The sequence below is a fragment of the Anopheles stephensi genome, chromosome 3, assembly GCF_013141755.1.
Source record: "Anopheles stephensi strain Indian chromosome 3, UCI_ANSTEP_V1.0, whole genome shotgun sequence".
Lineage (NCBI taxonomy): Eukaryota > Metazoa > Arthropoda > Insecta > Diptera > Culicidae > Anopheles > Anopheles stephensi.
The window spans coordinates 64,154,966-64,182,463 of record NC_050203.1 but is presented as its reverse complement, the minus strand read 5'-3'; the positions used below and the strand labels follow the sequence as shown (position 1 = coordinate 64,182,463).

The following is a 27,498-nucleotide window of genomic DNA, read 5'->3' as shown; positions in this document are numbered from 1 at the left end:
ATATTTTTTCAAATTAATTACGTACTGTTGTCTTTCCTTATGGTTTATGAGACGCCATGATGCCAAAAGTAGACGAAGCGTAGTGAATCCTGTGGAAGGATGAGTAACGAACTTATCGTATGTTTTATCGCTCGAATTGCTATTAATATTATTGAGTGATTTTTCGGTTCTGTTTAACCCCACACTGATCGTTTTATTTTATAGCATTTTCATTTTAAATTAATATGTTTTCTTTACCACTTTTCTTCTGATGCTTCAAAGCCGATTAATTAAGCGGATATTTTAGCAAAGCCAATCTTATATGCTCCATGTGCAAAAAAACATTTTCCCCAGGGTGGAGAATAAATAAACGTTAAAAGGTTTCTCAAAATGAGTGTGTGCGTGTGTGTGTGTAATGAATAAGCAATTTGGTAAAAAATGGAATTAAAAAGCTTCTAAAAGAGAGTAGCGATTTGCTATCATTTTCCCGACCCCTCCTTTTTCCGACAAGTGTGTTCCCCTGTGCGTTCATGCGTTTAAATGATGGGGCGCATGGAAAACGATCGAACGAGATATAAAAGAAGAAAAAGAAAACGATTTATAATAGAAAAACGGGAGAAAAGCGAACGACTTAATTAATAGGGAAAACGAGCGCAAAACAAGCAAAAACAAAAGAAGCAAACGATACGAATGTGCGCGATCTAACAAATCCTAAGTTAAAGATCACCGGCACGTTTACGTTAATACCGATACTAGGTGGTTTGGTGGGGGGAATTTCTGGTGGAGATAGTTATAAGTTAATATTTTCTACAATATCTAATAGAAGAAAAACTGTCCTCTTCTTAAGGCTAAACAATTTTCCAAGCAATCTTCTGTTAGACTTTTATGTTTAATCATCATTTAATGGGTTTATTTTGTAATAAGTTAATTCGATTACTTTATAAATGTTGTTCTTACTATATTTGTCATTACAAATTTTTATGCGTTGTACGTTAGTTTAGGTTAAATATTTTCGATTTCGGGCTACCCTCACTCTCACATAAATAATACTTAATGGGGAAGAACAGACACAGCATATTCACACCGACAGTCCCCGCAATGGGGATTCTTCTAAATTCTAGTTCCAGAATAGACAAGTTTAGGCAAAGTAGTACAACAAATCCCTTAAGAATAAAAAACAGGAACGAATCTGCTGTTGTAAGTCGTGCCGTGACGTTTCTGCTCAGTACTTCCGTCAATCACCCGAGGCTGGCTTAATTCCGGACGACACTCTCACTACACCACCTCGCCAGGCTAGTTGCGATTTGTTTCTTGCGAAGAAGCTTCAAGAGCTTGAGATTGGTTTGGAAACTAAAAATTAAACTAGTAGTACTCTATGGCAGCTTTCTGAAGATTTTATGCTACTTTTTGCGCAAAGTCGTAATTGTTCCTTCTACTAGTCCACTAATGCGTCGATTTTTTCTTGTTTGTTTAAGTTTCCATTTTAACCCAAGTGTGCCTTATTACATTGAGCATGCTGTTGTGCACGTACCATGCGTTACCGTTTCCAGTTCCTCGGTTCAGGTTGATCGTGTCTTTGATTTATGTACTTTAAGTTTATTAAAAAGCTATCATTTTTGGGTTTGTAAGATACACTTTTTATTCAATTCGTTACAGACTGTAAACAATCAGCTGCATCAATCGTTATTCATTTATTATACTCTCGCCCGATCAATTTTCAGTAAAGAAAAAATGTCGACCGAATTAAAGCTTCAAACTGCCTGAAAGTGGTGAACTAGATTCGTTTCAAACCATTCAAAACAAAACACACATACAGTAAATCGAAATTAAGAAAACAAATACACACAACGTAGCAGGACACGGGTAGCGATAGCAACAGAGAGCGAGAGCGAACGAGCAGAAACCTGGCGAAACAAGACACTATTAAAATTCTGATTAATTGAGACTGTGTATTCCATTGTGATATAAATGAAGTAAATGAAAAACAAAAAACAAAACAAGAAATGCTAAACGATAGAAAAACAAAAATACAATACAATATTAAAAGGGAAATACAGAGAGAAAAAAGGGAGAGAGAGAGAGAGATACACTAATAGATAAATACAACAGCACACCAACATTAACAATGAAGCTCTACCCCCACCATCGAGCGGGCGACACACTACAGAAAACGCATTGATTTATTGCAAATAAAATGCAGATGGTAAATGCAAAATTCACAAGAAATGTAAATGGTCACTTTTGACTTGTTTTTTTCATTTTCATCATTCATCATCCGAATGAACCGACAATCCTTGGCCAGCTTTAACTTTAACTTAAACACTTTGACTAGGGTTGTTTGGTTGAAGGTCTTTTATGAAGCCTAGGAAGCCTACACTCTGGATAAGGCTCCGTGCGAGGTCTTATCCTAGGCCTGATTTAAGGGGCCTAGTCCAAGGGGCCTAGTCTAAGGGGCCTAGTCCAAGGGGCCTAGTCCAAGGGGCCTAGTTCAAGGAACAAGTTCCAAGGGGTCTAGTCTAAGGGGCCTAGTCCAAGGGACCTACTCCAAGAGGCCTAGTCCAAGGGGCCTAGTCCAAGGGGCCTAGTCCAAGGGGCCTAGTCCAAGGGGCCTAGTCCAAGGGGCCTAGTCCAAGGGGCCTAGTCCAAGGGGCCTAGTCCAAGGGGCCTAGTCCAAGGGGCCTAGTCAAAGGGACCTAGTCCAAGGGGTCTAGTCCAAGAGGCCTTGTCCAAGGAACCTAGTCCAAGGGGCCTAGTCAAAGGGACCTAGTCCAAGGGGCCTAGTCAAAGGGGCCTAGTCCAAGGGGCCTAGTCCAAGGGGCCTAGTCCAAGGGGCCTAGTCCAAGGGGCCTAGTCCAAGGGGCCTAGTCAAAGGGACCTAGTCCAAGGGGTCTAGTCCAAGAGGCCTTGTCCAAGGGACCTAGTCCAAGGGGCCTAGTCAAAGGGACCTAGTCCAAGGGGCCTAGTCAAAGGGGCCTAGTCCAAGGGGCCTAGTCCAAGGGGCCTAGTCCAAGGGACCTAGTCCAAGGGGCCTAGTCAAAGGGACCTAGTCCAAGGGGCCTAGTCCAAGAGGCCTTGTCCAAGGGACCTAGTCCAAGGGGCCTAGTCAAAGGGACCTAGTCCAAGGGGCCTAGTCAAAGGGACCTAGTCCAAGGGGCCTAGTCAAAGGGACCTAGTCCAAGGGGCCTAGTCCAAGGGGCCTAGTCCAAGGGGCCTAGTCCAAGGGGCCTAGTCCAAGGGGCCTAGTCCAAGAGGCCTAGTTCTAGGGATCTGTTCCAGGAGGCTATTTTTCTTTCGACTCAGCTTAGTCCTTAGCAATTCTCAGAAGGATTTTCCGGACTGGATCTTTTCTTCTTTCTAAACCTTGGTAAGACTAATTAAGAGAAAAGATAATTAAAAAAAATGAATTTCGGACATATTTACAGTAGAACGCACAGAAAAGAAAACACAAACACACAATGGAGTTATTTTAATGCACTTTTAAAATGTTCCAAATGGCATACGCTCGTGTTAAGCATTTTATTCTAAGACGTGAAAAGGACTGTTGTGTCTGTGTGGATAGGGGTGAGAATTCCTACAAACCCCCCGTCGATAGTACAGCTGTGGCGCAATGGTCTGCAGCTCATAACCATATTCAGCATTATTAATGGGGGATTTCTTCGCTCGTGTAACTTTCCTGAGTGTTGTTTAGCTGCTGTTAGAATGGCTTTTATACGCCGATCTCTTGCCATATCCTCTTCCCGACACGTTCGTAGTGATTGTTTTGTGGAATTTTTGCTGTTTCTTACAGTAACTCTATATTCCTCGGTTGCTGTAGTGTACATTTGACTGCCTTATACTCTGTATCAGTACAGTAACGGAATCTTTCAATTTAGCTACAATGTTTGATGAAGCAGTGGAACAAAAATAAATAACCCTTTGCAGCGCACCGCAACGTTTTCTTCCTCAGCTCTGATCTTCTTGCATCCAGCTTAATTTTATAGTTAATTTCTTCCAACAAAGAAATTAAAGTTTCTTTTCGAGTCAAATATTAACGGGACTTGATTAAACAGTACCGTGTGTGTTTGTGTGTGTGTTCTGTCTCCTCCTCTTGCCAAGAGTTTCAGTACAGCGGAGGAGGCCAGTTTTTATTATAGCCTGTTTCGCATAAAATCATTTTTGGGCCACTAAATGCATAACGTTTAAAAATTTGGTATTTCAAAACAAAAAGTTTGCTAAGCAATTAATTTGTTGTAATTATAACAGGAAGTAAATGAAATAAAAAAACAAGCATTATTTACAAAAAAAGAAAACCTAACAAATATTATAAGCAGCAGTTGCATTTATTTGGGACCACCTTAAGGAACTGAACACTACTAAACTAGCTTTCGTTTTTTTACTCATGGGGAAATCATGGGGGGAACAGTTGGGCGATTGGGGCGCGAGCCGATGAAAAAGCTTGTTACTATTAATAAGGTACTTGGCAGAGATTTTTTGGGGCTTTACTTTAGCAAACAAGTAAAAACAAGGAAAGATACAACAATTTGTGTAAAAGAAAATTTTTCTTTCACGAAAACTATCCTCGGCGCTAGAATTCTCGGTGGATATAATTGATAAGTTTAGTGATATAATTGACTCTTTCAGTGAGTTGTTACACTGTTTAAATGTTTGCATTGATTTTTTGTTGTTATTGGTCCAAGCAACCGGTGTCGTAGAATGCCTAGACAACGCGCACAGTCTCCTGAGCTATGGATGCTACGATCGAACTTTTGTTATTGAACAGCGTTATCGAATCAACTCAACCAGAACAATTCAACAACTTCCTGCAAGAGTCAACTGTATGCCTGAACAACATCTCGCTGATCTTGCTTGCCAATTATATCCTCCAAAAAACCCTCTCTACGCGGGTGAAACAGTAACGACATGCCTCTATTTACAAATGCCCGTCCACTTTGTTTTCCGATTATTGCTGAATGTTTGTGGATGCGTGTGTGTTAATGTGTGTGTTTCTATTTTTTTTACATCTAATATCATTCGGTCCGGTGAAACGATCCGTTAACTAACCGGAGCGGCATTACTAAGCATGGCGAAACAAGTCTTTCATTCGAGGTATTTTTTGTTGAAGCAGTTCAGCTTATCCGATACTGAAAGCTCTAACCTTTCTAAAACAAAAGCTTACATATGCAGCACGCAAACACGACGACGACGACGATAATAGTGGTAGTAGTAGTAGTAGTAGTAGTAGGGGTAGCTGTAGTATATGGTTTGGAGAAGGTTTCTTTTTCCGGAAAATGGGAAGATGATTTACAGTGCTAAAGGGTTTACACCCTAAACGTACGCTCCGTTTCAAAACGAGCTTCTCACACACGCACACACACACCATTCCGAAGTAAATGCAATCAAATAAACAGCCATCGGCTAGCCCTTAGTTAAATTTTAGCTTAGTATGACGAATTTTTGTGTGGATGTGTGTGTGTGTGTGCTTCTTTCCATTAGCTTGGTCTTCCTTTTCAGTTCCTTTCTCGCTTAGAGTTCTTACTCTTCTTCCCTCTTCTTTTTACGACTTCTAAACTAGTTACTTACACGATAAAGATTTAACGGTTTCTTCAAATTTGGGAAATCATCCAGTCTATTCTGTTCACGGGTTTTTTTTTTCATTTATGTGTATATATATATCCTAAATACTAATCCTCGCAAAATACACACATCCACATTCGCTCAATTCGTACATGAGCACGCACGCACACAGTCATAACCTAACTAAGAGCTACACACGCGCGCTACTACACCTTGCTTGCTGCTAGTCTTTTCGTCTTTCGTCTCAAAAAATGGCCACCGTTCAAGCGGGATATACGGTTATATGAGTCGTGTCGAGAGAGATGTGTGTGTGTGTGTTTGTATGTGTTTGTATGTGTGCTCAAACTTGTATAATGATGTATAATTATGCTGTTGGTATATTTATCTATACTATTTCTCTCTCTCTCTCTCTCTCTCTCTCTCGCCCGCCGGCAAGAGAAGCCGGGAGCCCTTTTTTTTCCTTCCGTTCCAAAATCCGTTCTCCGTTTAAAGTCTAGCCACCCACCTTACACAACCTTACAAAACTATAAGATTTCTCTTCTTTGCAAAACATTTGACAATGGATCAACAGTCTTTAACGATTCCTTCCACTTCCTTCCTTTCCTTCTTCGCAATGTGTGTGTGTGTGTTTGTGTGTTTGTGTGTCTTCCCGGTTCCCTTCACCAGCTCACTGGCTAACGCTCTTGTTGCGTATTGTGTTTTAAATTTTCCTGCTCTCAATTTCCTTCTCGGTCTGTCCTTCGCCTTCCTTCTTAAGCCCTATCACATCCAAATTGGCTCGCCCAAAATTAAAAAAAAAACAAGGAAAATGGTTCTAAGATCGTTGCGCTATACTGAAGTCTCCACACGCTGTTCGATACATTTAATATAATGATTGATAAATTAACTTACTCCCCTATTACAAGAGGGGGGGGAGATGCGGAGGGGGAGCGCATAGTGAATGAGGGCGCGGGGGAAGGTCCCTCCCTAAACCTGAGACAGTCTTGTTCTGGTGTAACCGGGCTAAATCCCAGGTATGCATATGGGCAACTACAAAACCTATACCTATACGTCTAGATGAGTTCGAATTTAACACTGAGGCGTGAGGTTCTCCTGCTGGGTCGCGCTGAGGTTTGTCGCGGTTGTTTACACTTAGTTCCGCTTAAAAGTTTAGCTTTCTTTTTGTTGTTGCGAAAAACAAATCATATAGTAATACGATTATAAATAGCACTAAACGCTAGACACACTGCCACGTCGGGCGCGTGCGTGCGTGGTGTTTCTCCGGGCAGGAAGCCGTCAATATGTGGCCGCTACTCGAACCATCCCTAAACTCTACGATGACTTGTTCGCGTACTGGATCACGGAGCTCATCCGTATGACGGAGGCCGGCGTGGTGGTCTGAGGTTGTGTTGGTGTTGGCGATTGCTGTTGCCGCCGATGCTGCACTTCTTCGCGGCTCGGGGACACATTCTGCAGCACTTCCAGCTTCACAGAACGCTGCTCCTCCGGTCTTGGCTGATGATGATGGTGATGATGATAGGTCGGTTGTTGATGGGTCTGTTCCGCTGTGTGTCGCTGTGCTGGAACTGGCTGGTGATGGAAAAGCTGTTGATGGTCGGCATGGACATCCAATGACAAGGGTTGCTGTGGCTGCTGTACACTGTAGTGCTGCGCCGGAACAACAGTATCAAGCGCAGCCAGCTTGGGAACGGACGCCGTGTGTGGTTGCTGTTGGTTGTCCTTGAAGTACAGTTTCCGCTTGCGCGGTGGCAGCGTATTGTTGTCCCTGTCGGCCATTAATACTGAGTCGGATTCCGGTGAGGACGAGCGGTCCGGTGACTCCGGGGAGGAGCGCGGTGGCGTCAGAAGATTTTCCGTGCCAGCAATGGCCGCCTCCACCTGCCGCACTATATCACTGGATGAGCTGGAGAGAGAGAGAGAGAGAGAGAGAGAGAGAGAGAGAGGGAGAGAGAAAGAGAAATTGTCATTTCGATCCAACTACGAAGGACTCGTCAAAAAAACTTACCGATAATCTGTAATTTGAGAAGCCGGTGCAAAATATCCGTGGTGCTTCATAATGGCCAAAGGTTCGTACATGTACTGTCCCGAACCGGACACCAAGCCCGTCGTAGAACCGGCCGTTGGCTCGTGAAGTGTCGATGAAACTCCGACGGCCGCTGGAATCGATAGGACCGATGATGATGACGAGGAAGAAGAGGACGACGAACCGGAGGACGGTGGTGGAGTAATCCTGGTGATGGATAGTGCAGCCGATGGTTGCACTGGTGAGATCGAACGTGGCTTCATTTCGGGACAGAACTTCACCTCCGTGCAGCCATTTTCAACTGCTGCCGCAATGGACGCCGCAGCAAGCAGTGCCGGAGCAACGCCACCTGTCGGAATGTTTCCGTAGGCGCGCTGTAAGGACTCGTCAAACGATTGACCCAACTCCCCATCGTATGGTCGGATTTGCTTCCGATCGTTATCTTCCTCTTCCTCATCAACCTCTTCATCTTCCTCGTCCTCTTCCTCATCGACACTAGCCGGTGGCTCGTCGTTCATTCCCACGGAGGATCGGGGAGAGGGTGAAGATAGTTTCAGGATCGTAAAACGACCCACCTCCGAGGCGGACGCTTGCCCCGAACGTTCATCACTGGAGGGCGTATGGTCCGTACCTTCGGTATGGCTCACGCTGGACGAGTACTCGAACGAACTGTTGCTGTTGCTATTGCTATTTCCACCGGCGCTCTCCAACGTGGAGGATGGTGCTGATCCATCCGTTCCAGATGCGGACACATCCTCCAGCTTGCAACCACCACCCTCCGGAGCTTCCTCATCGTCTGGCAACTCGTTCGCGTGACCCTTAATGTGTGCCTCCATCTCTTTCTTGCTCTTGAACGTTTCGTCACAGATCGTGCACTTGTAGCACTTGGCTCCGTAGTGCTGTACGCGATGTAGCTTCAGTACGTGATTGTAGCCAAAGTCCCGGAAACAGATATCACAATGGTACGGCTTTTCGCCCGTATGCGTCCGGGAGTGTACCTTTAGCTGTTTGCTGCATGTAAATCCTTTGCCGCAACCCTCAACTGGGCATTTGTATGGTTTTTCACCTGCAAGCGAAAGAAACGGGGGGGTTCAGCAAACGATCACAATTTTATTAAACTGAGCTATCTCGAGCATGTTCTATCAGTACGCAGCCAATTGAGAGGTGTGAGCCACCATGCGCCTCCATCGAAAAAATATGAAAGACTGGGCGCCTCCATCGAATAATTTAAATTTTAATGATGTAATATTAATGATAATTTATATTTTAATTATTAATGATATTAATTTCAATGTAATCGCTTAAATTGATCTTTTAGTAAAAACCAATGAAAATTAAAATTTCCCACTTACCAGTATGTGTCCGCATGTGAATCACAAGCTGACCCGACTGGATGAACGTTTTCCCGCACACGTTGCATTTGTGCGGCCGTTCGCCGGTATGGATTCGCATGTGCCGGTGCAACTTTCCGCTGTGCTCGAACGCTCGGCCACATATCTCACACTTGTACGGCCGCTCCTTCGTGTGGATCCGTCGGTGCACCTGCAGATTCTCCTTCACGCTAAACATCTTATGGCAAAATTCGCACTCGAACGGTCGCTCCCCGGTGTGGGTCCGATAGTGGCGCACGAGCCGTGCCGGCACAGCAAACGTTTTCTTGCACACATCGCACTGGTACGGGTCGGGTTGCTGGGTGCCAAGGGGCCCGGAGCCTGCTCCAGTACCGCTACCTGCTGACGCAGACTCCGCAAGCTTGGCACCGGAGATCTTTTCACCTGCTGCCTGTTGCTGCTGCTGCTGCTGCTGTTGTTTGGCATGAGATTTCATATGGCTGGTGTGAGCACTTTTGCTGCCAAAGCTTATGTTGCACTGCTCGCAACGAAATTTGGAGCTGACGGCTGGACTGCTCATCTGTCCGGAATAGGACGACTGCTCCGGGGACGAGGATGGGCCTCTCTCGCCGCGCGGAGATATCGGGGCCCCGTACGCTCCGGGGAGAACTGTGGTGGTCATGTTCGATGACTGGCCCTGCGATGGATTCAACACTATTGTCAACTGACCGTTGCTACTACTGCTGCTACTGCTGCTGTTACAACTCTGAGGTCCGTTGCTGATCGTAAGCCCATTAGTGAGGCTGATCGTGTGATGTTGTTGCTGGGGCTGATAAGCGTTTGGACCGCCGTTGCGAGACGGCTGCCCTGATATCGCGTATTGCTCGGCACTAGTTGCATCGTTGTAGTTTAGCTGCAGAATCGTTCCATCTGGCCCGTGTTGCTGCTGCTGCTGCTGCTGTTGTTGCGTCATAAGCAGCGGAAGACCAGAATAATACACCATTTTGCATAGATCTAAGAAGGAGAAATTAAAAACCGAAAAAAGTTTGTTATTTTTTTACTGACTTCTTTGTAAATTGGGATAAATTATTTACTTCTTGTTGGACTTTTTAGAAGTATGACCGTATTTTGAAAACCAATGAAAATGAAAGTATTGCAGAAAGCTAAACGCACTACGTTTCCGGCATCGTGTCAAAGAAACATCGTTTTACAATAATATTGCCGAGTCGTAAAAATAAATGATGGGCGGATCCATGGAGGGCCAGTTTTGAATAACCATTGTCAGCTTGTTTTGGAAGTTTGGAAGGCGCTGTAGCTCATAGTTCGAAAGCCACTAATCAGGCCAACTAATCAGGCTTTCAGGCTTTTCCTATAGTTTCTTCTCTAACAAGCCTGTCGGGTAGCCCGGAGCTGACTCGAAAAAAGGGTGTTCGAGCTAGAAGAAAAAGTATGCTTTTAAATTCGAACGGACTACAGCCAGTGAGGTGAAGTACATCAGAGATGGAGCATAAAGTACGAATAAATCTTGAAAACAAGTATTATGGTTCTTTTGATTATAACTGATTTAAACCAGCTATCACCAACCTAAAATACAGCTGGAAGTCAAGCCAATGAAACATGCATAAAACATTGTTTTGCACGATCATTGCAGTGCTTCTTCAACCCTACTAATGCCATCATCGATTTCTACTTGTGATGACCTTATATTTGTCCCAATTGGCTGGGTTTATCGGAGATTCATAAACAAAACGGCTTGACCTACCGCCATAGTTCCTGCCACCTCCAATCAATTTTTCCCAAACCATGTGTGCATACCATGTAGTCTGCATAAGGCTTGAAGAAGAAAAAAATATATACTAAGACCATATTTCAATCCAAATGGGAGATGTTTAGGCGCGACCAAAAAAAAAAAGAAAAGAAAAACGAAGGCCGACACAGGGGGCATGTAAATAAACATATTGGCGACTTTCTGCCCAGTGTCATGCCATTCTTATCAGGGCAAAAACTCCAATCACCACCGCACGAAAGCAAACCTCCCCAAACGGATCATAAATAATTCCCCGAACGACATAATAGCATAACAACGGAGATCGCGGTTCGCGCGTATGATCCCGAACACCGGACAACTTGCCGGTGGCTGAGTGTGGGCATGGTCTTGAAGAGGACATGGTCTCTCGAACAGGAACTCATCTTAAGCTCACAAAGGTCGTTCCGCTCGGGTGCATTCCTCAGCCCACCCCCCCCTCCCCTCCTCCCCGCTCCAAACCCGCCGTATATTGACAGTGATTAGCCGGGCCGAGCTTGCTGCAAGAGATCATCGGTCTTGCATCGTTAGCGGCACGTGGATCCGAAACTGGCAGCACAGCGAATTAATATTGATACATTTGTTTGTATTTTTTTTATGCTTGCATTTTTCAACGGCCGCTAACACGTCGACGTTACTCAGCACAGTCGTCCCGGGGGGCTTTGATGCGATGGACGTGGGGAGGAGGATAGTGTGCCCACTGCCAACTCTGCCTGTTTGAATTTTTGAAGCCAATTGGGTTGGCAGAACAAAAATCAGCAAAAGAATGTACGGTTTTGGCACGCAACGACACACTATCTCATAACCCCACGAAGCTGACCGCATTATCAAGCACTGTGTCGTGTGTTTGTGTGTGGTTTTCGCGCCTTGACTATTTCGGATTTTTTTGTTTCTGCTTAATTCTATCGACTTGGCTCCTGCCACTCCAGTTGTCCGGTTAAAGCAAAGAAACGAAGGCGCGTTACAAGATCCTCGCAAATGATAGGTTTTTTTAATATTATTTTTTAGTTTGTGGCTGATCTGGTAGACCTTTTGTTTTTTAATTGCGTTTTAATAATGGTTTAATCTGTGTGCCGTAATCTGGTGATGTCAGTTTGGTTAGCAAAATATTTTGTTTCTCATCAATTGCAAATGGATTCATTTCCTCTGTTAACCCACTTTTTTGTACCTTTGAATTGATTAAGTGAGCTCCAAAAAGAATATTTTAACAATTTAATAAACCAATGAATCATTTTGTAAGGTTGCACAAATGCTTGTTAGTTCCGATTATTCATTCATTCAACAGTAAAATTCAACATTCGATCTTCTCAAGTTCCATCAGGAAATTAAATGTTCCATGTACCACTCATCGAAACAATTTGCAGTATCGGATAATTTTGGTTTCCGCTTTTTATTGACCAGGTTTCAAACGTCTAACCTTCCAGATAACCATCTTAGACGCTTTTGACCAGTGTGACAGCTCACTTACCACCGAAGGATAAATTGAGTGAATGGGATTTGTGTCCTACACTGCGTGCCAATCATGCGTTATGAGCAGTGCGCCTCTGTTCGAATCACACAACTGACTCTTATGTTGCAGTACACAAATAGAGACTTTTCCCAAAACCCTCCCCAAAACAGCACGCACCATCACCATATTAGTACACTGGACTGTTTGTTTTTTTTCTGATTTGGTAGTGATTTGAATTGAGTTTGAAACACCTTTAAGATTATCCTTGACACGGCGTGAAATCTAATACGATCGCCAGATAGCATCAAAGTTTCCCCGTTCGGCTCGTGCCGATGCTTGGACACGCTTGCTATTACAAGGCATGTAATATGACACGGCCATCGGGAACACAACCCATAAGTGGCTGGACCAGTTTTTGGTAGGTTAGTGGTACAGTCTTTTCGTCGCTGCTGTTGTGGCTATGGTATGGTCACATTACTTTCGAACAGTGTCGAAGCCATTGTTTATTTATCGTACCGTATGTTGCTAAGGCATTAACGTATGCAAAATAACATTATGATACGTCAACATAAACATGTTAAGTACATGGTATTGGATAGCTTCAACGGATCGGTAAGTTGAATTTATCAAAATATGTTGTATAAACAAAAACACTTCTTGTTGAGTGTTCTATTAAAAAAAAACTCATTCAAAACAACGATTGTATGGCGAAGTGTCCTAGGGTATCTTAGCAATATTTGTGAATTTGATCCATAAGTTCTTCTATAAGATAGTTGTTCAGATAGTTTTGAAGTCTCAAGAGGTCTCGGCCTGCCATTTCTGGTTTCATGTGATTCGATCTTTCCCGTAGCTGGATAGTCAATCCTGTTTACGGGGCAGTGGTCTGAATGGGATTTTATCCACGGTCCTGCCGTGTGAAGACCGGCGATCTTATCGCTTCGGCGCTAGTTTTCAATTCTTCAGAAGGAATAAGGCGATTGAAAAAAATCTAAACATGAGTTTTTGAGTTAAGGTTTTAAGAAATTACCTATTTTCTGACAAAAAATACTAATTTCCAAGGAGTTCCAAAAATCCTTCTTCTTCTTCTTCTTCTTGTTCTTCTTCTTTGGTGGCACTTCAACCTCGAAGGGCTGCCATTTCTGGCATTCTGTGACTTGATTTGACCCGTAGCATGGTAGTCTGCCCTGTGTACGGAGAGGCAGTCCGTATGGGATTTGAACCCCGGACCTGCCGTGTGAAGACCGTCGCCGTTGTTGGCTCGGCCTACTGGTATTTAATTCATGACCAACAAGGTTTTTTTGACTTCTTAAAAAGAAAAATATTTAGTCCAACAAAAAATATTTTAGGCATTACTGCAATTTAAGCAATGAAAGACATAGATTGAAAAAAATAAATTATTTTAAAACATGTAAAGGAAACCAAAAGCGCTGAGAATAAATCTAAAAGTACATAGAAATTCATAAAAAACATAAGACAATTCGAAAAACATTTGAACAATTTTCTTGAAAATCGACAGAAAATTGTCGAATAGTGTAAATAACAAAGTTATTTTTCCTAAAGAAGGGCACTTTTTACATCGTTGTGAATTGATTCAAAGCAATTGTTATTTGAAATTTAAAGTAACTTTAATCCTAATAAATCGCCTTTTTTTCGCCTGGTCACCACTTTTAATCACGTTTTCTTCAAGAAAAATTTTTCTTCACAGATTGATTTACTCCAATAATTGGAGAATTTCCCTCCTAGCCTACGAGCATAGATCACAATTAAATCCACGGCAAAAATTCGAACGGAACTGGTGCGTCAAATCGTTACCTTCTGCCGGAACTTCCTTAATTTCGGTGCCCGACTTGGACAGAATGCTCTTGATCCAGTCCTGCTGCGCCCAAAGATCCACACTTTCTTTCGCCAAATTGGCTGCGGCTGCAGCGGCTGCAGCTGCTGCAATGACCGCTTTTGAAGTTTTCGTTGTCGTTTCCACACCTTTCTTCATGCTGGGCGGCGCCAAAGCGTGTGTGATTTGTAAAGGTAATCGGTCATGCAGGTTCCGCTGCGTTCCGTAAACAACTTTGCACTACGTTTCACTTTCTGGCAAAGGTGCAACACTTTTACTCGCTTTGTACGATCAATTTGACACGAAATCTACTCCACACCGTACCAGCGTTACCCAAAAATCAGACTTGCTTCCTCAACAAACAATCATCACACAATTGATTTCACTATCTACTCAATCTACAGAACAGCATTAAAATAGGCATGTAGCACCACTACCACTTCTACACATTGTAGGAACTATTCTTCACTGAGCGATGATTTCTTCCGCATTTCACTGGCGTGGCAAGTCGTTTCACTGGCAGTCGGTTTGGCTTGATTTGCTCTGCTTTTTTCCTACGTCTACACTTGCTTCACTTGTAGCAATTCCTTGTAAATTTGCCCTTATTTGCACAAAACTGCACTGCCACCGTACAGGGTAGTGTGGTGTTCGTTGCTTCCAGGCGATTGAAGTCCTTTCAAACTGTACCTAGCTACATCATGTTTTCACTACCTAGTGAGAGTGTGTGTAGGTTGTTTTTTTTTTTTGCTCCTGTGTGTTGCGTTGGCTACAACAACCAACAGCGGCGTTACCGAACCGAAGCGCGACCGCGAAGTATTCTTATTTGAATGAACGCGAGCAGCAAGAAAACATTTCCACGAGGGCCAACCGACACGGCAGTGCGTAGTGGACCGTTTTTCGGCTGCGCTGCGAACGTTGGGCCGAGCATTCTCCCCTACGCACACCTAAACTCCCGATTCGGGAGAGAATGAGACGCGAGACCCATCTTCTTCACACGCGTACTATCTCGCTTCGCTTCAAGTTCGCTGCTGGTGCTGCTGCTGCTATGTCCCCTCCATTTGTTTGGGCCTTTCCGGGCCTGGCCAGAAATCGCCGGAGCCAGCGATTGAATGTCTCGGAAAACATCGCACGGGTCGGGTCGAGTCGGGCATTCGGCTCACGGTATTTCGGCATTCGGCCGTTCGGGTGCTTTCGATCGGTTTCGTCGACGAACGTTTACGAACGAACGAATTTACCTTTAATTTCCCCTTACGTGCAGTGTAAGGTTCGCGTTTGCATCAAAGCCCCGAATCAAAAGACGGTGCATTTTATCGGAATAAATTTTGTACAAGCTGGAGAACGGCAAAACTGATAAGCGAACAACCAATGCATAAGAGCATGTAAGAATGATCTTAATAGACAAGATAATGTTAAGCTGATATATGCACAACTGATCACTGCATAAAGATTTTCTTGGTTTCGTCAGATCGTCTAAACTACTTCATTGTTCATTTAAACGTATTATTAGGCATAATAAAGAGAGATCCTAGAAGAGAGGTCACAACGATCGTGTTAGATATTAGACAGTTTGTGTATTGCGTGTACGCATCGTTAGGAAAAGTCAATATAGTTATCTTATTGAGATCTCTACTAATTTATAATAAATACAAAAATATGCCTCATAATATCACATATTTGACCTGTCAAATAATACAACCGCTATCACTAATTCCTCATAAAGTATTATGGTAATTTCAGTCGCTGATAGACATAGCCTATTGGCGCGGTGTAAGAATGACCTAGCTAATGTAGAACTTTCTTTCCTAATCACACGCTCGCACCCTGCCCCCATAATTATTGAAGGTACCACAAACAAGTGCCAAACCCCGGACACACGCACAAACCACTCGTTGAATGGGCCCCTAAGGCTATCAGAGTTTGACGCCTTTCGCAATTTTTAAAAATTGCGCAATTGTACGAAAAGACTGATTTTTTGTTAGACTTCAACAGGCTAATTAGCAGCCAGCCTGAGGACAGCCTGTACAGCTTGCTTTGCTCGGTTTGGTCGGACCGACCACCGACGAGCCGGCACATCACCTCTGGATAACCTCTCTCGCTGTGATTCTTGTCGTGTGAGGGGATTCATTCTTATCTTGGAGTTGGAAGGAACTAAATGGAAGGTCGATAGTTCGAAATGAATGGACGCACGCGCCGGCACAAAACGCTCTTCCAGCGTCCATGATTGATGATCCGCACACAATTAGAAAGTGTGGTACGTTACCGCATCACCTAATTAAAACGCGACCAATAAATTATACACAAATTTTCGAAGAGTACCCATGTACCAGCAAAACACCGAACTGACAGATTGACCAGTCAATTGAGATTTTCACACCATTTTCTATCTCAAAACACGCTGCTCACTATCTGCGCTGCTGCTAAGGCACACAAAGGTTACAATCGGGGTGTGCTGTTCGTCCCTCGAAGTAAAAGGCGGCAAAGATGAAAGACAAACTCCATTGCTTCCAAATAACAACTACACCATAAGCCTATCGCAGGAACGAATCAGCGAAAGAGCTTGTGTAAACACTTCCAAGAAATCTTTAACTTTTTGTTACGATCCTTACGCCACCGCAATCTTTGTTGAGGATCGTTTGGAAGAATTGAACCTATATAGTATTTTCTCTTCCAACCGAACAGGTCCTGTTTTAAACCACCATTTCACCATTTGAAGTGAAAAAGATCTCCGCCTTCTTTTTACCGAGCAAAAGCCCAAACGTCTTACCGAGCTCTAAGCTCCGCTTCCATTTCACCTGTCATTTGACAGGAAGGTGTCCTCCCTGCTCGTTGCTGAAATGATTGGTAGCCGCTAACTATCACCAACCATCGACCGCTTCTGCGCTAGGAAATGGTAAATAAAACTCGCCACAGCAACGGCCAGAGGACTCTAAGCGAATACCGGCCGCGCCAAGCAACCGGTTCTCGGTGTCGATCGAGCGAGGCCAATCCGCAGTTTGGCAAAAACAAACGGCCGGAGAAGGGAGGAGTGTCGATCCACCCCAAAATTTTTGAGACCACACCATTCGGTAGCGAGCGCGATGAAAGGTTGTCTTGATACACGGGGCGGTTGGGGTTTTTCCTAGTTCTGTTCTGAGGTCCGGATTTGCCACCGGTTTTTGTTGTTGTTGTTGCTTTAAAACCCCCACGCGCCATCAATAAAGGAAGAACCGCGAAGTGTGTCGGTATTTATTGCCGGGGCAAGTGATAACAAGGTTACAGCGATTGTAACGCCCGAAACAATACAACCAAAGCACACAACTGGCCGTACAATGCGTTGGTCATGGACAGGAGCGCTGAAGCCCGCGCGTACTCTCGAAAGACCGACCTGGACACAGTGTGCGTACCTGTTATCGCCAACGTCCTCGTCCTCCCCTCCCATCGTACCACAGTCGGTGATTTTCGCAAACGATAACACACCTAAAACCCAAATGGTAGGTGAGGACGGTCTATTGTCGATTATCGCGGAAGCAGGATTACTTAACCATCGATTTATTCTAACGTCACTTTCCATTCTTATCGGAGGTCCAAATTAGGAGAATACGTGGGAACTTTAATAACCGGTTCACTGACTATCAACAGTAATCTGCTCGTGATTACCGAAACCCCATTAGCGATGCTTTTAAATAAATAGTACCAAAAGGAACACAAAAGGTTACAAGGTTCTTGATGGCAGTATTTATTGCTTGTTTTGACGGACCGCAAAATGTGTTTGGTGCAATCAGCGCTATTGCTTTGGGGGTGATTATGATTATAGTCTCCTGGCTAAAGTCAAAATGGCGAACAACAAGCTCGTGGGTTTGGAATTGCAATTCATATTCCTGTCCACGAATGGCCACGAGACATCGTTTTATGGACCATTTTAGCAATATTTAAAACTTTAGACCTACTCGTAAAGATCAACATAGCTTTCATCAGCGATCTACCCAACAGCTTTGCGCTGAAAAGATGCAGATGTACGGACAAAATTGAACTGATAGCTCAGTTGCTTTGGAGCAGCCTTGGACACACCAATCGAGGAACTGCAATTGATGATTTGTTTGGCTGTCGGTTATGATCGACTCGAATTTTAAAACATCCTCTCACTTCTGGAGAATGACGATGACGCCGCTTATAAAATATATCTTTCGGACATCGTCCACGTCGATCCTAAAGACTCTCAACTGAAAATGACTAAAAGAATCGTCTGGCTCAACTTCGTACGGAGGACAATAATTCTATCATACTGTTCTGCCCAGTACTGACCATGGAGTTGTTAATTGAGAGCGTGAAGTACTCGAAAGATCGAAAACCAGTCATGGCTGAGGTTCCAGCATTCTTTCGCACAACCCGGTAGAACGAAGGAATCCTAATCCTTTAAATGGGGTCGGCTTCTGTAGTAATTGTGAGTCATATCCTAACATTTACCCATTTTCTATTTCAATACAACGAACCAGCTAAAGCTTAAACCGAGCGTTGCGCGATTCCGTTCTGGAACGTTCCTTTCCTCCCAGTCCCATGCTCAATTAGCATTATCTTGGCATTCGCAATTTAGCCCCGCAACTTAGGCGCCGCAAATCGTAAGGACCAGGCGCGTTATCACATTTGCGAGACAGGAGCAGCGAACACGCAGACCCTCAGAAAATCCCTCAAAAACAACTGAAATGGACACGCTCTGTCTCCGTGGCGATTGTAAAAAAGCACACAGAAACGCACAAGTGAAGTGAAATCTAAAATTGCTATATGAAACACCTTTCATTTCTTAACCCTAAGAAGAATGTTCCGGGGCGGCCCCGTTTTGCAATGTTTGACCAAAAAAAAAAAAACAATCAAGTACGTACAAAAAAACAAAAAAACCCCGACACAGATCGTCACCCTTCTGGATTCGCGATCGCGAGTTTGCATGATCACATTTTTCCACGAGCGAGCTGCCATTCGTTGTCAGCTCGAAGGGAACAGAACAGAACAAGGGGAGGGCAAACGAAATAAGAAAACAAAAAAAAAATCCCCCAAACCAACCGGCAATACTGTTGTTGTTGAACTGTTTTAATAGTTTAAGGAACGGAATTGAACATCGCGCTGACAGTAAATATGCAACCTTCATAAGATTATTCCGATTCCAATTCCGATTCTGGGGCTTTGCCGCTTTTTTTCTTGTATTGCTACCCGAAAAAGTGCAACTCAAAACAACTTCTTTCGTGTGTGCAATGTGTTTTGCGGACGAATCTCCACGCGAAGGTGCAGACACCGCAGCGGAAGGATGTGGACTGTGGGGAGGGAGGGAAGGGTTTGAGGCAGTAGGATGGTGGGGGCAGAGGACGGGAAGAGAGTGGAACAAAGAATGGGAAGAAGATGCGAAAAAGAACAATATTCACGCGCCACCAAATGCTGTCGAAATGTTGTGCCGTACCTCCGCGCACTCTGGAGCTGCCGAGCTGCGGGCTTGCGCGATGCGGCGCGACGCGAAGCTGCATACGCACGGGGCGAAACGGGGCCTGAAGACTCGCGCCGAGCAGCGACGTTGTGCCGTACCTCCACGTGCGAATGAAATTTTCGAACCGTGTGCGACCAACCCCGACCCCGATGAGAGGGTGAGTGCACTAGCAATGGCTGCTAAGATGGCGGAGGGTTGGAGTTGGGGGTTGGTAAGCGAGAGAGCGAGAGAGAGCGAGGTGGGGCGAGTTTTGAACTGCGAGCGAGCGAACGGACGGAAGAGCGAACGCGCACGGCGTGCTGCGTGCTTCCCCGTCCGCTGACGACACCCCCCCCCCCCTCCCTTTCTTCCCTTTTTCTCTCTCCTCCCAACAATCAACCCCTCGTACCGTACGTTCAGGCGCTTAGAGCGAAAGAGCAATACAACACTTTGAGCGCGATAGGCGTGTAGCGACGGCGACGGATTCATTCGAAAATACCTCGACCTCGTCAAGTTAACTCGCGGTGTGGATGTCTTTTTACACGGCCTACTACTGCAATCTGTGTGTGCAAGCGTGTGTGCGTGTGCGTTTTTTTGTATTAGCTTCTTTCTTTCCCGGTTAGAGCAAGATGATGATGATACACCGGTTTGTTGTTGTTGCTGCTGCTGCTGCTGCTGCTGCTGCTGACGGGACAGTTTCTGATACTTGGCTGTGAAAAAAGGTTGCTGCAGTCTTATGCACCCAATCTTCATCACATTTTCGACGGCGATAATTTGTGCCTAATTTTTAAAAGTTCATGGATTTTTGGGCCTTCGACAGAATGGGACGAGCTTAGGCTATAGAAGAGAGGTTATCTCGCCTCGACGTCTTCTTCTCTTGAGCAAGTGTGTTTCATATTTTGAAATGCTGTGTGTATGTGGCACCTTAATGAGCAGGGGCTAGGCAGCAATGTTGCTGCTCCAATCAAAATCTCGTAACCCCATAACATTAGGCTGTGGCAGCTAGAAGGCGCCTACATTTTTTTGTTTTGTTCGAGAACAAATCAATCAAACTGGTTACCACTACAGTATGACAACCGTTGGTCGGGCGTCAGTACGTTTCTAGCACACCAAGAAAGAAAGTCTTGAAGCTACCTGCGCTAAATCCGGGAGGTCACCGAACTCAATTTGGCTCTTACGCACTTGCTTGCCACACGCAAGAATCGTGACTGTTGGAGTTCGTTTATTGGAATAACCTATCGCAAGAACTTCTGGCAACGTAGGTTCTTGTGTCGGGTTTCAAATAACCTCATTTTTGTACTATTAAAGATAAGAAAAAATATATTACTCCCTAAAGCAGCCGAAAAAACAACAGTATTATGCTAAACGGTGTCAAACGAGTAATGGCAGGAAACGGCCATCATAACCTCCCAGCACTGACCACTCCAACGTCGATGGCGGGCGGCCGTTTTCCTTGGTCGAAATATTCGAACATTCGTCAGTGTTTGCGTGCGACACCAGGCCTGTGGCGTGTGTCATCACGCATTTGTGTGGATCCTCTTCCACTCCTCCATGCTGCTTTATGCTTAGATGTGTGCTCCACATCTACCAAATACACGGCGAGACACTCATACAGACGAAAAAACCTTCCAAAAAAAAAGCTCCATTTCTATCCCCATCCCCATAATGGCGGAAGCGATAAAACACAGACAGCCAAGCAGCGACCCAAGAGTGGCGAAAGAATTCGGAAGATACGCACGGCATTATGGCGTTGCAAAAATACACAACCTTTCCTAAGCCTACCGTGCTTAGGGCGCGTGACTTAGACGGGCGGCAAATTGTGCGTCAAACAACGTTCGGCCTACTTGGTGGGGAACGAAAGAGACTGATGTAAAAAAAAAAGGTTGGGGAACGAGAAGGTGGTGGGGACCTCAGCAGTGGGAAGGGTCATGTTGCCAAAAAACGCACCCTCCTGTTTCCTCCTCGTTCCCCTGTCCCTCATACACATTGTTCGATCTTTAACAACAGCATGATGATGGAGGAGCATTGCCGTTGTATGTGAAGGCCTCCCCGAAATGGAAGCACCAAATACAGACAGACACGCACACATCGGCACAAACGTTGTAAAGGCCATCTTCCACTGGATTGCGGAAAGGGCAGGTCAGGAATGGGTCGGAATCCGGCCGAAACTCCACACCGCAACTCCCAGCAGGACCCGGCTAAGACCTATGGTACGCTTTTCGGCTTCAACTGCTGGCTGCTCCGTCACGCTCATCCAAATTTCCATTAAATATGTCTGTCTTTCTCTCTCTTTCTGCCGCTGCTGGCTGTGTAACGAAGTACTTGCCGTGGAGAGAAAATTTTTCGGCAAAATGGACCACAGTGCATGGCCAGGGCACACGCACACACAAACCGACTTTGAAAATGACCTCCAACGTGTGAGCCAGCAAAAGGGGAAATTGTGCATACTTTCCGCACAAAATTGTGTCTGGCTTTTATGTGTGTGTGTGTGTGTGTACGTGCGTTTGTGTGCAAAAAACCACAACCACACACAACAGCGAACGCGTTGTAAAAGGAAACGATCCCTTCTTGGGCCTACCGAACCGAGGCCTACTGTGCCGAACGCAGCTCAATCATCTTCTCACTCTAACGGTTGCGTACGTGCTCCGTACCGGTCCTGGTTTGGGAGAGGAGCAGGATTGACTTTGATCGTTCAACAAGGATAGTTGAAGAGTGGGAGCGAGATAGCGAACAAGGACAACCGGGCACAGCATGCTTCGTCCAGAGATCCTAAGGTTCAGCAGCAGAGCGAATGGAAAGACCTGGTAACATCTTCTCAAAGGCGAATCGAAAAAAACACGAGCAGTTCTACGTGAATTGGATTGGCAGCGTAACACAAAGGAAGGTTTTTGATTCAAGCTCCACGAGCGCGAGAGGAGAATCATCATTTTATCGATCGATGATTAAAAGAGAAGCTGTTTCTTGTCGGGGAGTTTCTATGCTGTGCCACAACAGGCCCCAAACTGTATGTTGACCATGAAAGTAGAATCTCTGGAGGGTCTCCCTATCAGTGGGTGATGTTTCATTCATTACTTTGTTGGAGTGGTATGTTTTTACATGCTTAAATATTGATTGAAATATTCCTGATTGCCAAACAGGATTCTAATATTTGTCTCGTACAAAATCTGATTTTTTGTACTATTCTGATGTAATCTTTCTTAAGATACAAATTTTTCATTATTCATAATTATACTGTGAATCCCCAAAATGTTGTCACTTTTCTGCCTAAAAAATCGAGGATAGTAAAGGTGATGTTGTACAGTAACTTTCTTGCATACTTAACACTCCATGTAATGTATTCCAACAAAAAAAAAAACCTCTCCTGAACTTCAACCGATAGACTGCGAATGAAGCAAATAAGGTACTATGAAGAATAAGAGTAAGCCGGGTTCGCAAAGACTCAAACCAACCAATCCAGTGGCAGGAGTACACAGGAGTATGCAAAACGAACAACAAGAACTAAATCCCCCCAACCCATTTGCCGAGCAGGCGCATTCAAAATGTGCATGTGCAACGACTATTAGTGGGCACGGTGGAACTCGTAAACCACCGCCCCCTCGACCCCGGCTTTGATGAGGTTTCAGTCCTGGTGCAGTACCCACTGGCAGCCGGGCCACAGAGATTGGTTGGTGTGCTGCCACCACTTATTCACTCGTTCGCGAAGCACCCGATTGCATAGGATGCAACGGCGATGAGAAGCGACTGCGCAGCATAAAGCAACAGCAGTACCAACAATTACAATTCGTCTCCCGTTCCGTGGTCCAGCCCCGGAAACTCTGCACTCCCGTGGATGCAGTTTAATGCAACTGTACGAGTGATTTCAATGCAACTGGGCCGGGAAATTGTAAGTTTCAAATAAAAATGTTATAAAAACCCAGCATTCTAAAATCGGAAAGTAAATGCTGTCCTATCGGTCGTCAATAAACTCATCCTGAATACGATTACTCTTCTACGCTAGATGCACGCGTGTATGGGTGTGCTTTTCTCCGATGTTTTTCACCAAGAGGATAGGTCACGGTAGGCCGTGCTCAAATCGCAGTAGCGTAGTAACGAGCTGGGCCGTAAAAACGAAAAAAAGGAAAAAAAGACGGTTGCGCAAGCTGCAGGGATGATGATGATGGTGGTGGTGGAGCCAGTTAACATAAAACCAGGCTTCAGGTTGCGATTTGCCGTCTCTTGCATTTGCCAGCGTTCTCTATCGCCTTATCGCATTGCAACACCAATTGTTAGAATCTCATCTCGCGAAACGAGAGTGAAAGCGAAAGCACTCTGTGACCATGCGCTGGAAGGAAACAAGTGACGATACGTGCCCTGGACAAATTTACTTTATTGTTGATATAATTTAAGTTTTGAAAGATAAGATAACCACTTGCAAAATTTGCATAACTCGCTTGGAAATTGATGATTAATATTTATGATTCAAGAAAATGATGACGATAACTTCCGCAATGCACACTTCACGAAAATCATGTCCAAACTACCATAATTACTAAAATAAATCCCCAGAACCTATCGTATTATAAAACCAGCTGCAAACGATTTTCTAACGTCGGGTTCTATACGTGCACGGGATGACACATCTTTCTTTTGGTTATCGAGCGACGATTTCTGAGCCACCCTGTGCTTCTGTCGGTTTGTACGCATAACCATTTTCAAGGTTAAAGTGAAGAAGACACCAAGTAGGGAGAGAAAAACGAAGCCGAAAATTGCAAGAGAAAGAGATGCAAATATGGTGACGGTATAGTGCAAAACCATATCAGTGAAAGGGAGAGAGAAAGAGAGAGAGAGCGAGAGAGTCTGCATCTTTGCTATCTTTTTTGTGTGAAGTTTTTTATCAATTGAATGTCTAATTTTTTGTCCGTTATTAATAAACCCGAAAATGTGAGCAACATTATGTCCACAAATAGGATGTTTTAACCACATTTACTTTAGGAATAAGTTTCCGAACATACCTTTCTTTCCTGGTGCTTCCGTTTCCCGAGAGTTGGAGTACGATTGCTCCGCTTTGGTATGGGGTGAAGTTGATGGAACCGCCTGGTCTTTCACTTGCGTGTGGTATATAGTTTTACATTCACACTAAGCAACAAATCACTTACTTTGAGAACCATTTTCGACCCGTGGTTTTTTTGTTGGGGGAAAATAATATTTGATCTTAACACTTTATGCTACCACAAACATGTAACACCACATAACAGCACATCACGGACACCATTTACTTTAACGCACTTCTGTAGATTTTCTGTCGCGGTTTCTGTTGCTTGATTGTCCACTGCCCGATGCACACGAAAGCTAAAACACTTCAACACACTCCGGTGAACCAGCGAACATCGACAGCTTGCTAGTTTGTGGACTCGAAATCGAAGTTTCCCCGGTGCAGCAGGACGGCAAGATGGGATTCGAAATTTGTTTGGCTGCCACAAAACCGACACTGAATGGCGGGGGACCGCTGAGAAGCAACGTCTTTTGCTCAACCTTTCCCTTCACGCTTGCTTTCTCTATCTCACACGGCCACTCTATATATCACAAACGCACCACGAGAGAAGAGGTGTGTGCATCACGGAAAACCGACCATCGACACTAATCAGGCACGAATCGACGAATCGCAATAGGCTGTGGTGCTTGGCGATTGATTAGAGCAGCGCTTCTGTAGGGTTGATGATGATGAGATGTTCACCGCACACTCGTTGGATCGATGCCCATACCACACACCACACAAGATCCACTCACTCACTCACCACATCACACATACACGCTTAACGCCGCAACGTGATTAAACCGCGCGGCGATCGGGCCGCGAAAAAACGTCGCACATCCACTAGATTCGCTATTGACCTAGGCTTTTCCTTACGGTCAGATTAGCGCACAATGTTTATAGCACAGATATTACTGCCACGCCACACCTGCCACCACCAACTCTCCCTGCCGTGTTTGGCAACACAACAATGGCGGACGAGGCGATGTGCTGGTTAGGAGCTGTTGCCAGATTGGGTGAATCCGCAACAAGAGAACGCCGGCTCAACAAACACTTTCCAATGAAACAAATTTCAGTTTTATGACCAACTTAACTTCCCGCTGCTCTATTCTGACGAGATTTTTGTTGCTAATGTTACCTTCACTTACTCACTGGAGCTAGAGTTCACTGGGAAAATTGCCTTCCTGTACTGTTCCGGACACTTTCGGCAACCGTTCTTCTTCACACGATCGCTTGTACACAACAACACCAAACCGAAGCACAACACAACGGTGTACTGGCTGCTGGTTTTCGGAAGAATGTGCGCGAATTTTGCAACCTCTCTCACACGGTACGGCCTGCGCAATTTCGGTACAAACACGGGGCCGGTTCGGCTTCAATTTGGACAAGCACTCTTGGTAAAAACGCGTCGCATTGCTACGATATGCTCTGCCGCTCTCTGCGATGTGCTCCGGACGGGAAAATGCGGTGCCGTTCGCCGAAAAGCGAGCAAAGACCCTTCGGAATTGAAGTTGATGTTGGCAGTGTGCAATGCACCATTGCTGTGCTCTGCTCACGCGTTCTAACTCGGCGTTGCTCCGTTGCATGTGAAAATGGGGGATGATGTCGACGGTATGCCCACTCACCACGTTGGATATATGCTTTTGAATTTGCAAATTATTTATGTTTCTTAATACACAATACCAGAACTCTGCAACTTTGCAAATATCGTCCGGAACTGCATTCACCGTTTCTTTACTTACACATGTCGGCGCACACAAGTCGTCCTGTTACAAATCCAATCCAAGGATGCTCGTTTTTCGTCGTACAACTGTCTTCCTTCTTGTTTTTGGCTGTGCTCTTGTTTTTGACAACCTTACGCACACTAATGCGTTTTCGATGCGAGGCCTACTTCCTGCTACTTCACCAATCGCACGTCATTTACGGAAATAACGCGACGAGGCGACATAACGTCAGGTTGCTTTGTTGTGTATGCTCTCCGCTCTAAAACCGTTTGCCTACACACATGTCCAATTTTTTCGGGGGGTGTTCGCGCGACACGGTCGCCATTAGCGGGCTTAGGACACTGAGGCGGACACACGGGAGATGAATTTCTACAAAATCACAGACACAAAATATGGCAAATTATGGTCGGCTGTGCAGGAGTGTAGCAAAAGCAGCCTCCGCCATCATGATGCCCATCATCCAAACACGACTCGCCGTTATACTGTCGTCGTCGTCGTAGTTGTAGTCTTGCTGGTGGTGTTCGTGATATGAATCGTATTCAGGCAGAAAACAGGCGAATGCGAGTGGAGATCGAAACTCCCGTGTCACCACATGCAGGGAGAAAGGGGTAGGAGGTAAACCCTTCATCACTCTCCTAAACCGCCCCCTCCAGCCCCACCATTCGATGCTTCTGTGATACCTTACACCGTGTACCAACGGACGGCTGCTTGGATGAGACATAAGAGCTGAAGAGGGAAAAAAAGGGAACGCAGCAAACCGAAAGGGCGAGAAGCGAGCGAGAGTGAGAAGCAGGGCGAGAAGGGAGGGCAGGAGGACGATGCCCGGCGCGAGTATGAGCACAAACACATACACGCGGAGTGGTACCACGAGCAAGCAAGTTTTCTAGGGCACGTGGAGGTACGGCACAACATTTCGCGCGGACCGTGTTGCGTGCGAGCGAAGGGATGAAGCGCGAAGTAGGTGGTGAGAACAGTCGGTGCGCGGAGGGGTGGCGCGGCACTGACGTCACGCGCGCCCATCAAGGGAGGAATGTTTTCTCGCTTCGGGCCCGGTTCGTTCGCTTGGCTGGTGCCGGGTTGTTTTAAGGGTGGGGATGATTCCCGAACACGAAGCCGATCGGTGCGCCGTCGTCGTCGTAGGTTCGGTGCCGCTTCGAGAGAGGGGTAGGTTCGGGTTTTTCGAGTCTGCCAAAAGTTCTCCGTGTTCCGGGAGCAAACTTGAAAAACCCCCACGTTGAAGGCGATACTGCATTCTTGATGATCTTCGACGGTGAAGATCGGATTAATTCCGGGCACAATATAGCTTCATATTTTCCGGTGCATAAAGATTGAATCAGATCTAATAAATTATGGAAGAAAATTAT

The 27,498-nt window shown here is 45.1% G+C and overlaps 1 protein-coding gene across 2 annotated transcripts; it reads right to left on the bottom strand.

The window, feature by feature from the left end:
• Positions 1-3,440: 3,440 nt before the first annotated feature.
• On the bottom strand, positions 3,441-26,592 carry LOC118511601 (Krueppel homolog 1). 2 transcript variants are annotated; one of them, XM_036054883.1, is made up of 4 exons: positions 24,391-26,592; positions 8,908-9,900; positions 7,538-8,621; positions 3,441-7,435 (listed from the first exon to the last, which is right to left on the bottom strand). In XM_036054883.1, exons 2-4 carry the CDS (start codon positions 9,887-9,889, stop codon positions 6,844-6,846), a joined length of 2,658 nt encoding a protein of 885 aa, XP_035910776.1. In that variant the 5' UTR covers positions 9,890-9,900; positions 24,391-26,592; the 3' UTR covers positions 3,441-6,843. The 2 variants fall into 2 exon arrangements, with proteins under 2 accessions (XP_035910776.1, XP_035910775.1); XM_036054882.1 differs by lacking the exon at positions 24,391-26,592 and adding an exon at positions 13,953-19,239.
• Positions 26,593-27,498: the final 906 nt, after the last annotated feature.

What these genes read in the sequence shown, in the direction of transcription:
- LOC118511601 (XM_036054882.1), bottom strand. Translation starts at nt 14,130, where the DNA reads ATGAAGAAAGGTGTGGAAACGACAACGAAAACTTCAAAAGCGGTCATT. An exon ending in TAAGGAAGTTCCGGCAGAAG is followed by an intron (nt 9,901 to 13,952) that starts GTAACGATTTGA and finishes TCTCCTTCTTAG; the next exon opens with ATCTATGCAAAATGGTGTAT. An exon ending in TCTCAAATTACAGATTATCG is followed by an intron (nt 7,436 to 7,537) that starts GTAAGTTTTTTT and finishes CTCTCTCTCCAG; the next exon opens with CTCATCCAGTGATATAGTGC.